Below are 12,794 nucleotides of genomic sequence, written 5' to 3'. Positions count from 1 at the left end.
CATATTTGTTCTGTTACCTCTAGAGTGCCTCTTTTTGTTGGGTTTAGCACCAGGAAACGTTTGAGGAGGTTTTCACAGTCTGTGGACATGTAGAAAGGAATCCTGTATTTTCCCCTTAGTACTCTCTCTCTAAGTTCCTATTAAAAAAAAACAAAAACAAAAACCAAAATGCAAAAGACCAAGAGTTGTACCAAGCAGACAGTTCAACTAAACCATTGGCTAAACATGCCCTCTGAAGGGCACAGTATTCTACACAATCTCACCTTTAAGTTCTGCCCATCAAAAGGAAGAGATCCACTCACAAGGGTATAAAGAATAACACCTAAACTCCAAACATCTACTTCAGGTCCATCATATTTCTTCCCTTGAAAGAGCTCTGGAGCAGCATATGGTGGGCTGCCACAAAAGGTGTCCAGTTTATTTCCAACTGTAAATTCATTGCTAAAACCAAAGTCTGCTATTTTAATGTTCATATCTGCATCTAGCAATAGATTTTCAGCCTGGAAGAAAAAAAGAATGCTTTGTAGATATTTGCTTGGGAAAAAAAAAGAACTGTTGACCATTTTTATTCATAAAAGGTAGAAAGTTAAAACTATTAACATCTCCTTCCTTTCAAGGTCTTTAATTATACTTTAGATTATCATTCGTATATCCTCTATTTTAATCTCTGTACAATGGCTTAGATTACAGCAGCTGTTATGCTAACTGAAAACTGTGTTTTAGCATCTGTTAGCGCAGGATGCATCCTGCACTACTGTGACTGACATTCTTGTATCTATTAAGATCGAAAAAGAACGCTCACAGTATTCATACTTTCAGTGGGTATCCCTGTAGAAGTTTGCTAATATGCAGAACCTTTGAACTCTTTTCAGGCTGTTCTCTTTTTGAAAAAATTACAAAGCTAGGACATATACCACATGCTATGTGGTAACGTTATTAATACAAAAGGCACATTGTAAAGAACGGATATACCAATCCACATCAAGCTTCAGGCTTGTTGCACCTCAGTTTCATCATGACAATAGATAGTTCATTAATTCTGCACAAGACTAAAACTAGTCACATCACTACCAAATTTATTTTTTTAATTTAAAGTTCTCAGTTGACACTGATCTGAGTCAGAACTGAATGTGGCCAGAAGGTGAGAGGCTATCTTCCACCAGCCATTAAATATCTGCATTGAGAGTCTTCCTTTTATTTCTGTATTTTCAACACTCCTCAAAACTTGCTATAACACAAACAATAATAAAAATAAATAAATAAATAAATAATCCAACCCACACTACATATCAGCAGAATAAAATCCACACCCCGGAGGTACAGAAACTGACATACTCACTTCTTCCTAAGCAAAATATTTTTACTCACCTTGAGATCTCTATGAACAATATGCTTTTGATGGCAATACTGCACTGCAGATACTATCTGGATAAAAAACAAGCCCAATTATGTAAGTGACATCTCAAAGAAACAAACTTTTAATCAGTAAGTTCCAAATTTATTACTTGAATCGACACATACTTATGCATTCAGAGCTATATAACCAACTCCTACAGTGACCAGCGTGTCTTGGGTAAAGTTGCTAAATACATAGCCACTTAGGTGTTTGTTATTTAAGCTATCTGGTTTCTACTACACTTGAAAGAGGATTTTGTTTTTTCCTGTGTGACTAATTATAGACCAGGGGAAGCAATGACTTTCAGAAAGGTTACTGAAGTATTTCCATTCCAGTACTGTATGCAGCTATAACAGACTTCCCTGTAGCCTGAACTTTTCCAATCTCTATCCAAAGGTGATTTTTCATGCCACAGCATGGGAAGAAAAGTGTAAGAAACTGCTCAACTACTGGAGAAACAACTAAGGAACAGCTTGTTTTTCAAAACTTCAGTTACACAGTAAGAAACAACAGGGCTTCTGGCAGAGGTCTACTGTTTACCTTCACACTCTTGTATTTTGTATGGTACACAAATGTAGTAAGCTTAAAGTAAAGTCTGTCTGCCTCTCAAACACAACAGAGTAATTTCTTCCAACATAATTTCCAAATATTTAAGAGTTTTCCCTGCTTTGCATAGCAGGAAAATATACAAGCTATTTACACAGGTCTCCTACTATATTGTCTTACAAGTACAGAGTTATAAGCACAACTACCAAACTGTGCATGTGAAAGTCATACTGTATTTGACAGACTGAATATGTAACAATTCAATGTGATGCATAAATGGTCAGAATGGAGGCAGTGGATACTATGACTTCTTTAAATATGTAAAATAGCACATAAAGATATTTTACTGTAATAAATAGGCTTAAATAAATGTATTTGTAACTTTTGTCCCACAATTTAACAAGACTTCAAATACAGAAAGATGAGGCATGGTTACTGTTACACGAAGTAACTCGTGACCAGACTGCCTGCCCATCCTGAATAAGGATCCTCCTCTACAGGAGAAAAGAGTGTTTTTCTCAGTATTTAGAATAGGTTCAAGCAAGGTTCTTGGTAGGTCAAGAAACTCCCCTACCCATCATTTTCAAGCAATCCATGTTTCAATTGTTGTGCCCCTGTATTATTGTACTGCACATGTGCAAAATCCTACCTTAGAAGCTAGAATATTCTATGAAAAGTTGTTTCAATTGCCTACATTTTTACTCTGCCTTCACTTATTCCTTTCAGTACTGGCTCCCTCCTCTTCTTCACTCTTTCAGACTGAGTTCTGTTTGTTTTATAGCTGCTGAAGCTGTCAGTCTCCTTCCATATCATCAGTTGTACCATCCTTTTGGTTTTCTTTCCATTCCTCCCTGCTTCCATTACTTTAGCACCAGTCACAAGTTCACTTTCCCAGGTGTTTCCAATGCTGCCAGCATGCCGAACACCTCTGCATTCCTGAGTAAAGTATGAGACACAGCACTATTCTATTTGTTTCTACACTGCTTCTGCTCTCAGATAGTCAAAGTCTATGGATTATCAATTAGTAGTTTTCTTTGAAGATGCTTTTAAACTAGTCTGCATTGCAACAGAATAGCACAGACTGCAGAAGTGAGGTATCAACTCTAAATGGAAGGGAAACAATAAAACGTGTAAGATTTATAACTGAAGAATGACAGTCAGAACTGAGGAAGACATAGGGCAATGCATGTTTCATTGGGTTGAGTCCCTTATCTTCCACCTTCCATCATTTTTTTCCATTGACAGTCCCCTTACCCCCCAAATTACTTGGAAGTGACAAAATTGCTGATGCATGGTAGGTGGGAGAATAAGAGAAGAAACAGAAGTGGCTCCTTTTCCTAGAAAAAATATAGGTTAGCATTGGAATAATGCTCTTAGGAGGATTTCAAAAAATTGAGACGGGATTTCAAAATCTGCATAATATTAAGTTTTTAAGAACAAGTTAGATAAAATCTTTATGAAGAATGGGTTGGCTACCTGATGAGTAAAAGTGACAAGAAGATAAATGACCTCTCAAGGTTCCTTCCACACTGCTATGAGTATTTCATTTCTTAATTGGTATATACAACAGGATGATATGTTATGAATTTTTTAATTTTCAAGATCGACCCTAAAATCTGCTAGTACTAGAAACTCTCTATATAAACTGTTTCTCCAGCTTCTTAGAGAAGAAGCAGAAGACTAAAGGAAGCCAGTTCTAATTGACTGTGGTAAAAGAAAAGAGGGAAGGAATACATATTAACTGTCAATTTTATTTTCTGTAATAATCCCTCTTGCCCTCTGAGATTTGATTTCCTAATTTTGCATTAATTCTTATCCAGGGGCCAGATATTTCTGTCAAATAGGGATTGTTACATCAAACCAGAACTGCTCAGAAGGCTATAGCAGGGAAAGAACTAGGTGATATTAAGAATGCAGAACATTCTGGATTTAAGTTTCTCATATACAACTACACAAAAAAATCTTGAAATGGAAGACTGCAGAAGATATAGCTATATTTTTAGTGTTTGTATCCCTTCCTATGTTCCTTGTCAAGCATGACTGGAATAACTTGATCACTATATTTTTATTTTTTTTTCCCTGATAAAAATCCTAAGTATACATAAAAAAATGGACTTAAAAAAAAAAGCAAGGAGGGAGACTTATCAATTTCTGCTCTCTACCCACTAGAGAGAGAAAAATGTCAATGCCTCCTAAGATAAAACACAAGTGTTTGCTGCAGAAATCACATCTACCAAAAGAAGAAACAGGATCTGAAAATAACAGATAAAACAACCTATTGTAAGAACTAAGCTCAATATCATGGCACAACTGTTTCTCCAGTTTAAAGAGGGTCACCATCTGTTAAGCCAGTTAGTGAATTAAAAAAAAAAATCCCTATTATGTCATAAGTCTATCTAGCACAAGAGCAGCTGCAGTGGATCAGAGAAAAGGTCTACACAGAGCATTCTCGCTCCAACAATGGCCAAAAGCTTTGTGGAGTTATTCTGGGACTACAGTAAGGTAAAATGAATAATCTTATGACCTGTAAATGAGGTAAGGTCCAATTTCCTTTAACACTGTCCCACAGTCTCAGCCCCAGTGTCCAAAAATCTGCCAAATTCTGATCTCTCTCTTGCATGTATGCTCTCTTCTCTAATAAAGCTTAAGCTCACATGCTACAGTTTCTTTTCATTGGGGGCATCAGTATGGTTCTCTATTTTTTCCCAGGCACTTATCCTCATGAAAGTTTCATGAACCTTGTATCAAGATCCTCTGAGAGATTGAGATCCTCTAAAATCAGTTGAAGTTGCTATTCAGGTACAATAAAGCAGCTATTCAGGTACAATAAAGCATAGCTGCCTCCTCTAGGCTTCTGAAAGGGAAAAAAACCTTATAAAAAGAAACTCTTATACTTTCAGAAAAAGAAATACATATTCGTATATGCTTCAGTGGGTTCATGCGATGCCATCTAGATATCTTTACAGATAGCCTTTAGTCTACTGAAATACACAAATCAAGCATGGAAGCAACTCTTTATGGGTAAAATATCCAGCTTAGTAGGTAACTCTCAAATTCTTTTCCTTGACCTTTTCTTTTTTCTTTCTTTTTTTTTTTAAAAAAAAGGTTATATATGTTTTATATTATCCATGCTGGCCCATAAAATTAAGTGTTAAGTGTATTTGTAAAACATGATGGGCTTGCTTATGCAAGTTTTTGTCTAGATATTTGACTCCCTTTTAAATAAAATACCCAAACCTGACAATCGCTGAGCAAGTGAGATTTCAATGGAATTACTGTGAGATCTATTTCCACAAAATTCCTATAACAGACAGTACAAAGAGCAGAGAACAATACCAGTACTAATTTTCAATAGTCGCATACGAATAAGAACAGGAAGTCCTCTAAATTATGTTATTCTGAAATTCTTCAAGTGACATTACAAATGCAAGGTAAGAGTTTGGAATTCAAAAAAACAATTCAGATGGAAATGTCTGTTCCACAGCTCATTAGAACTCGTCACATTTAATCTAATGTACAGAACAGAAGCAGAACAACAAGAGAAAGTTCTCTACATTAAGGGATATGAAAGAGAGAAACAGTTTTTAAAAGTGTGTAAGATTTTTATTAAATAGGAAGACAAATTTTCCTTACTATCAATATGTAGATTACTCAAGCAATCATCACATCATCTGGGGATGGAAGTCTACAGATGCCTTCTTCCATTGTGTGATAGTATTTGATGGGTTTTTTTTATTTATTTATTGCAAAAGACTAAAAAGGATAAATTCAAGATTTACAGAGAGTAGATGTTTCCATACCATGCTTTTGTTGCCTTCCTCTAAAATGTGATGGGTCTGTTTGTGCAAGTTTTGATTTAAAAGAGAACAGTTGGACAAAACACCTAAACCTGACCCAAACACAGGTTAAATACCTTTCCATCTTTCTCTTTTGTTTCACTGCTGCTCTTGAGCTTATTGCCTACATTGTTTTAGTATGGCTCTTAAAATGTGAGACACCAGGAACAAAACAGTTACACAATTTCTTAGTTCCCAAATTGTTGCTTTTGGTCACATGATGCTAAAATGAGATTAGAAAAATATAAAAACTTTATATAGTATTTTATGAAAAAGATTACTTGATTTTTTCGGTGTTTAATCTAATGTCAAATTAACTTTGTATTACTATGCCTAAAAAGTGAAGTTATCAGAGCTTGCCCTCCCACACGCTGCATCAGTGTCATGTCACTGTCAGTTTACCAGTTTAACCTCCATAACCAATTGAAGACATTATTCTTGTCCTTATTCATTATTTTAAAGTGTCATTAAACAGGAGCATAATTTTGATATTTACTACTTTTCACAGTATTAACTAGATGACCCAACTGACCAAAGAGAAGGAAATATGAAATATTTATGAAATTCTTCACAAGAGCAGAAAACAAAATTGAATACATCAGATAAGACATTCAGATCTGCAAATGAAATGCTAGAAGCTACAAGAGCATAGAGGTTTGGATTTTAACTATTTATAGAAATTATGTTCAGTACTGCTTTATTTTAGACTGGAAATTCTTTTTACAGATCAACGAAATTCCCATACCTTTTTGCAAAGTTAGTTTATCCATCAAATAAAATTATAAATCAACAAGCCTGGAAATTATTTTTCCATGACTTTTTAGAACAGCTGTTAAATTGCATTTTTTTCATGTAAAGGACTAGATGTATGTTACACAGGCCACCTTCATTTTGAAGCTGACCTACTTTGTAGCTGTTTGTTACATTTGAACAACCTCCAGAAGGTTACAGACCAACTGAGCTAAGGATATATAAAATCAACACAGAGGAAATGAATATTGGAAAGCAGTACATGTCCAAACAGAGCAGTTGCTGTGTTTTGGCACTCTTGAGCACACTGGTACATGGCACAAAGAAAACCAGCACCCAGTATGAACTATTAACCCCTTCAAAGTACTACTTAAACCCAAGATTCTTCTGAGTGCTACAACAAATGCACATGTTGAACATTGTAATAAAACTGAAAAACTGCTATCCTTTGATTTTTAGCAAAAATCAGTAAAAAGCTGATGTATAGGAATGATATACATACCTGTCTAAATTTAGCTCTAGCTTCCTTTTCCTTCATTCTTCCATGTGCAACCAGATAGTCAAACACCTCTCCTACAATTAAGTAATGAGGTACATTAATGCCAATTTCAGAGTCTAGAGTTTCCTTTCTAGTAGTTACCCACAACAATTCCACCAGAACGATTTTACTTAAATTGAAGTTTACTATTATAACTGTAAAGACAAAACAAGATAAAACTGCAATGAAGGCCAACAGCAATTTACTATACCATAATCTTCTATATAAGAAAACATTAAGAATTAATGAAAGATTAATGAAAAACTGAATATAGGCAAAAACATTTGTTTCCAATTATTTATGGTAGAAACTGAGCAGCATACTTCCGTTTTGTTAACTAAGATGACCTGTACCCCTTCACAGACTTTCTCAAAAGAGCATCTTTTACACCACAAAAATGAGCCTCATATGAAAATATCTAGTGGTATCTATAAATACTGTCATACCAGTATTGTAATTTTTCTATATGTGCATACAGAAGTGTTCTAATGAAGGCAGAAATCTTAAGTTTTATCCTAGGCTTAAAACAGGTACCCACGCTAAAGAGCACAGTAGGATACACTGAGGTAATCCATCACGCCAGCATCAGACCTGTAAAATACATGGAGAAGCAATCCTGAACAAGCCCAGTGTTGCATGGCTGTGGACATCTAAAGGAGACTATTAATGCACAATAAAGAGCTGTATTTCTTTTAAAATCAATCCAATTTTGTAGCACAAAGACTACAACATTCATGCTCTAGGTTTAGCCAACTGACCCACAAAATATCAACGTGTTTGTGAGCACAGAGGTTTTCTTTACTAAAAATCAGTAGTTAGATAAATAAGAGAATCCCTGCAAACACAGATTAATATGCCATTTTAAAAACTTTTCACTGACATGCAAAAATGATAAAACATTTAGAAGTGGATCAAATATCTAAATATTCTCTACTGAGCAAAATATCTCCCGTTTTACATACAGGCACCTCAAGAGAAAACCTGGGTAACTTCACTTTACTTTTCTTTTTTTTGGACAAGAAACACTTCCACAAACAAAGTTAAAAAAAAAAAAAAAAAAAAAACTTATAGCAAGAAAAAAAAAAGTATCTGAGCCATCTGACAGTGTCATAGAATCATAGAATCAGTAAGGTTGGAAGGGACCTCTGGAGATCATCTAGTCCCAAGAATTTCTACAGAATAACTTTACTTCAGTCTACAGCATATTGTTTAAACACAACTCATCTCAGCTGTACTTCACAGTTGTTTCCTCAGAAAACTTGAAACAAACTACTACTTTATAATTCAGGGAAAAGGACACCAGAGAAAGAGTTATCCACTGCAACTTTCAGTTGTAGGGATACAGTTTTTCCTCATCTTCCAACCACAGAATGCCTACAGACCACATTTGACGAGCAACTTGATAACGAAGAAAGATGGGAAATTGATCTTGCACTACATCATGCACGTATATAGTTTCACGGCTTCTTGGACCAATACATATTTCTGCACTATTTCATTTAAGATGCCTGTTACTTTAGACAACTGTGAGCCCTTCTATCTTGTGAAAGCCAATCACTAGATGGCAATAGGACTTCACTTTTGAGTGAAGCACCATTAAAAAAAAAAAAAAAAAAAAAAAAAGAAAAAGAAAAACAGAGGATGCCTCTGGGAATACTAGAAAATGTTAGAAGAGCATTTTACCATCCTTGTTTTTGTTTAGACAAGGTGCTGCTGAGTGCTTAGAGAGCTGTTAAAAGACAATGTATGCAGGTAGAAAACCAGCACCTGATTAATGGTAATCAGATACACTTCACATAATGTAACATCAGGGTCAAATTCAGTGCTGAAACTTTTCTATGAAATCTCTGTATCTCCCTCCCAAATCTGAGGAAAAGCCTCAAAAATCTGAGGCTCCCAGCAGCTGATTCTAAAGGGTCACACTGAAAAACAGTGTGCTATTAGGTTTTAGCAAGGAAAGAGTAATTTAACTCTCTATACCATGATTCTAGTTCTGGTGAAAGAGCATGACATTGCATGACATACATTTTTTTTGCTCAACAATCAGGAATTAAGTGTTTAAGCTCCTTTATAACTTCCCTCCTAAAACGGACAAATGACTAAGCCCCAAAACTCTGATAGTAGAAAGTCTGTGACTAAGATAGGTCAAATATCATCAACATCTGAAAATCAGAAGTACTGGTGCTTTAGTAAGTGGCAGTTAAACACAGAAACCGTTGCATCTGAGTGTGTTTTTACCAAATATCTTGTGAGAACGAAAACAAGAGGAAGGGTACTGAATACAGTAACTTTTAAAAGTTAACATTTGTTGTAACAGGAGCAATCTGTATGTGATTGAAGTGAAAAAAAGCTGAATACAGATTCTGATTAAATTCAAAATGTGAAAATAGAGCAATTATTGTTAAGTTGCAATAACTCAGAGTGTAGTTTTAAAAGCTATAATTTATATGCAGCCTTAAGAAGTCCCAGAGAATACAAAATATTTTGCTGAAAGTGTTACCCAATCATGACATTAATATTTAATAAAAGCAAGCAAAACTTAATAGAAAACACCTATTTTCTTTGACTTGGCAACTTGTTTACATTTATAATCACAGCAGAGACACTTACCTCCACTTGCATATTCCATTATTAAATAGAGAGTTTTTTCAGTTTCAATGACTTCAAATAATTTCACTAGAAAAGAAAGTCATTTATTAACCAATTATCTAGTTACAGAAGTATTGTTTTAAGATAACTCCATAGCAGATTCTTTCAGAATTGCTGTTTGACAATATTAAAATACTTCTCTGAAGAAGCTTTTTCTATCTGATGTTCCAAGATGGAAAACACTGTATCATATCTGGTCAACTCATAAGGAACAGTATTTTGTCGTGAAACAATACTTTGCTTCAGTTTCATGGGAAAAACAAATTAAGCAAAATTTCCACCAAACTGAGCATCAGCAATAGCCATTTTCATGTGCTGTACTGACATACATGGTGACAAGTTATCAAATAGCCTGATCGCAGTCCTGTAATAGCACATCAGCTAAACACCACAATTTTGAACAAAGTCTTGGCCACTGCTTGTTTTTGGTATATACTTATTTTTAATGAGATCTTAAACTCAGGAGCAAAGTGAGCATTCCACTCAAAAGGAACAACATTAGCAATTATAAAGCTATATAAATGTTTTAAATGTCCACATGATTCTTTTTTTTTTTTTTAAACACACACACACACAACTCTGACAAAATATTTATTACTACTTTACAGTAAGTTAAGCTCTGATGCAGAAAATCTTCTATTAAATTTATATCATCATAATTTTAACAGAGGAAAAAGCTAGCATTCTCCAGTGTTGGAAATTACGTGAAAGAAACAAGGTACCTATATTTGGATGATTTAAGATCTTCATTATTCTTACTTCTCTAAAGAGCTGAAATAAACATGAAACACGAAGTTAGTTAGTGAAAGTAATAGGCAACACCCAGTCTTCCTAAAGTTTGATCATTTTGATTTATTTAGTTTTAAATGCAAACATACTATTAGCATCTCAGTGAAGTTCATGAAATAAGCATTTATTGGAAGGAAGAGTTAAGTGCTTGCTTCTTTTAATCTCCCGAAGAATCCCCCTGCCCTCCCTGCAAACTGAAAGAAAAACCACTAAGCACTTCAGTTAGCTCAGGAGACCAGTGAAGTCTGTGGTTCCCATGCTTTTTGGGCCAAAAGTCCATTAAGAACCTACAGAGCTTCTTCCTGGCCACTACATATCATATATATACACACATACATACATATATGTGTGTGTGTGTGTGTGTACGCATGTGTGTGTGTTTATATATATATAAACTTCTTTATAGAAAATATTGTTTTCAAAGCTTTATGAACCCCCTATAGAGCACAGCTTGAAGACCACTCTGCTATATTACTGGCATGAATTCAGCACTCTTCAGTATGTTATTAGAGCCCAATCTTCTAGCACACCATGGAATTACTATGCAATGACAGGAATTTGCAGGGGAAAATCTGCTGCTTCTATTGCAATAGTATATTATTCAACTATACCAGCAACAAGCAAATTTTAAGCATATATGGGAAGGCCAGGCTTCTTCCTGACTATTCTAAAAATGTTACTCTAAGATGACGGAGACATGGTAACATCCATTTTGGGATTTACTACTATGGTTTCAATCTCTCTGATTGCAGGACATCCAGCCTCCAAGACTGTTGAACCAATACAACACACTAATGTACCTGCCAAAATTAACGGGACAGAACACAAACTGTGTCTTCCTGACCAAACAAACTCTAGTCAGTAGAAGAAATGCTTGATATTTAAAGCATTATTTTAAGGGTAAAGTCTCAAAACACAAGCAAGCTGATCTAACTGCTGTAAAACTGCTGTACCTCCTCACCACCTACTTTCCCATGTGGCAAGTTTGTACTACTCCCCTTTACGCAAACATTGGTGCTCATCTGGACCAACTCATAAGGAATGAATTTGACCGAAAGCTTCATCAAAACCAGAACTCCCCCAAATATAAATGGTCTGCCCAAAAGTTTTCTGTTGCTTTTAAAGTTGCGTTCTTTGTCAAAATGCCAAAGATCTGTAAATGTTTAATATTATATTCTATTTCTGATAGAGGAATAAGATACTTTGAAAAGTATCCTGATAAAAAGGAAGTGTTTGGGAAGAACAAAATGTGGATAACCTATGTGCATCAACTTTCAAAAAATGAAGTAGTCCCTATTTCCACACCTTCTAAAGCCCACGTTACAGTTCATTAAAGAGTCAGGTATCATGGGGAAAACAAAAACAAAATGCACTGCTGAACCTGAGGTCTTTTGACATATGGACACAGAAGAAGGTGTAGCAAGACAACATCAAGGCTTTCTACTCAGAAGTTGAAAATTACTTCTTAATTGAAAAATTTACTTGTCTTAATAAGACAAGGGCAAACTATCAATTTATCAGTTTAATTTCTAATACAAAGATTAAAAACTACTCCCAACTTGTTGAACAGCTCATTTTCAGGAGCTCTACAAATAGCACTCAGCAAAGATAAACATCCTCAGTCTGCAAAATAAATGCCTTTCAGTTTTGCTGTCGCCTTATCCTTTGACTGCAAGTCATATTAGACATATGGAAAGAGTTGCACTTATTAATACTGCTAGTGGGAAAACCGAACAAAAAGAAAACTAGCAGTGGAAGCACAGATACATGCTGAGTAATAACCCTGCATCAATGTTACCTGAACTTCAATGTGCCAGTATACGCCTTAAAAGAATGAGGTGCTGGGAGAAGGAACTGTTTTTTAAGCTGTCTTGGTACACGTTGAAAGATAAAATAGAAGAGTTCCTGCATTAGATATTGCAAGAGTTTCAATCACAAGCGACTATAAAAAACACAGAAAAAGGCACATGTTTGCTAAACAGCAAGTCCATACACTAGCCAGATGGAGAGCTCTCCATGTCCCAGCCCCCAGCCCCGCAAAGGGAGAAAGATTTTCACAAGATACTGTCCTAAGCCAGCTTAAGCCTCAGCTGTGTATTAGGCGTCTCCTGATAAACTCCCCACTGGATATGCCCTACATATAATTGCAAGCCTCAATTAGGAGGCCTTTGCACAATGCAAGAAAAAATTTGCCTCAAACAGATCACAACTCCAAAACACAGACAAAATACATTAGGATCAGAAAGGTCTATGCACTTCAAATTCTCATCTTTTCATTGCATCTTGTAAA

General features: G+C 35.3%; 1 protein-coding gene across 9 annotated transcripts in view; it reads right to left on the bottom strand.

The window, feature by feature from the left end:
* The window catches only part of MARK3 (microtubule affinity regulating kinase 3), a 60,025-nt gene that overhangs the window by 24,609 nt on the left and 22,622 nt on the right, over window positions 1-12,794 (bottom strand). For all 9 annotated transcript variants that reach the window (XM_062576918.1, XM_062576916.1, XM_062576917.1 and 6 more), the window contains 6 exons: window positions 10,438-10,486; window positions 9,677-9,742; window positions 7,031-7,101; window positions 1,369-1,425; window positions 264-500; window positions 18-137 (listed from right to left, as the gene is read on the bottom strand). In XM_062576918.1, the coding sequence (XP_062432902.1) occupies window positions 18-137; window positions 264-500; window positions 1,369-1,425; window positions 7,031-7,101; window positions 9,677-9,742; window positions 10,438-10,486 (600 nt within the window). The remainder of the gene's footprint in view (window positions 1-17; window positions 138-263; window positions 501-1,368; window positions 1,426-7,030; window positions 7,102-9,676; window positions 9,743-10,437; window positions 10,487-12,794) is intronic.

The sequence above is a fragment of the Rhea pennata genome, chromosome 5, assembly GCF_028389875.1.
Source record: "Rhea pennata isolate bPtePen1 chromosome 5, bPtePen1.pri, whole genome shotgun sequence".
Classification (NCBI taxonomy): domain Eukaryota; kingdom Metazoa; phylum Chordata; class Aves; order Rheiformes; family Rheidae; genus Rhea; species Rhea pennata.
The sequence above is the reverse complement of the archived record's forward strand: the minus strand, read 5'-3'. Positions and strand labels throughout refer to the sequence as shown.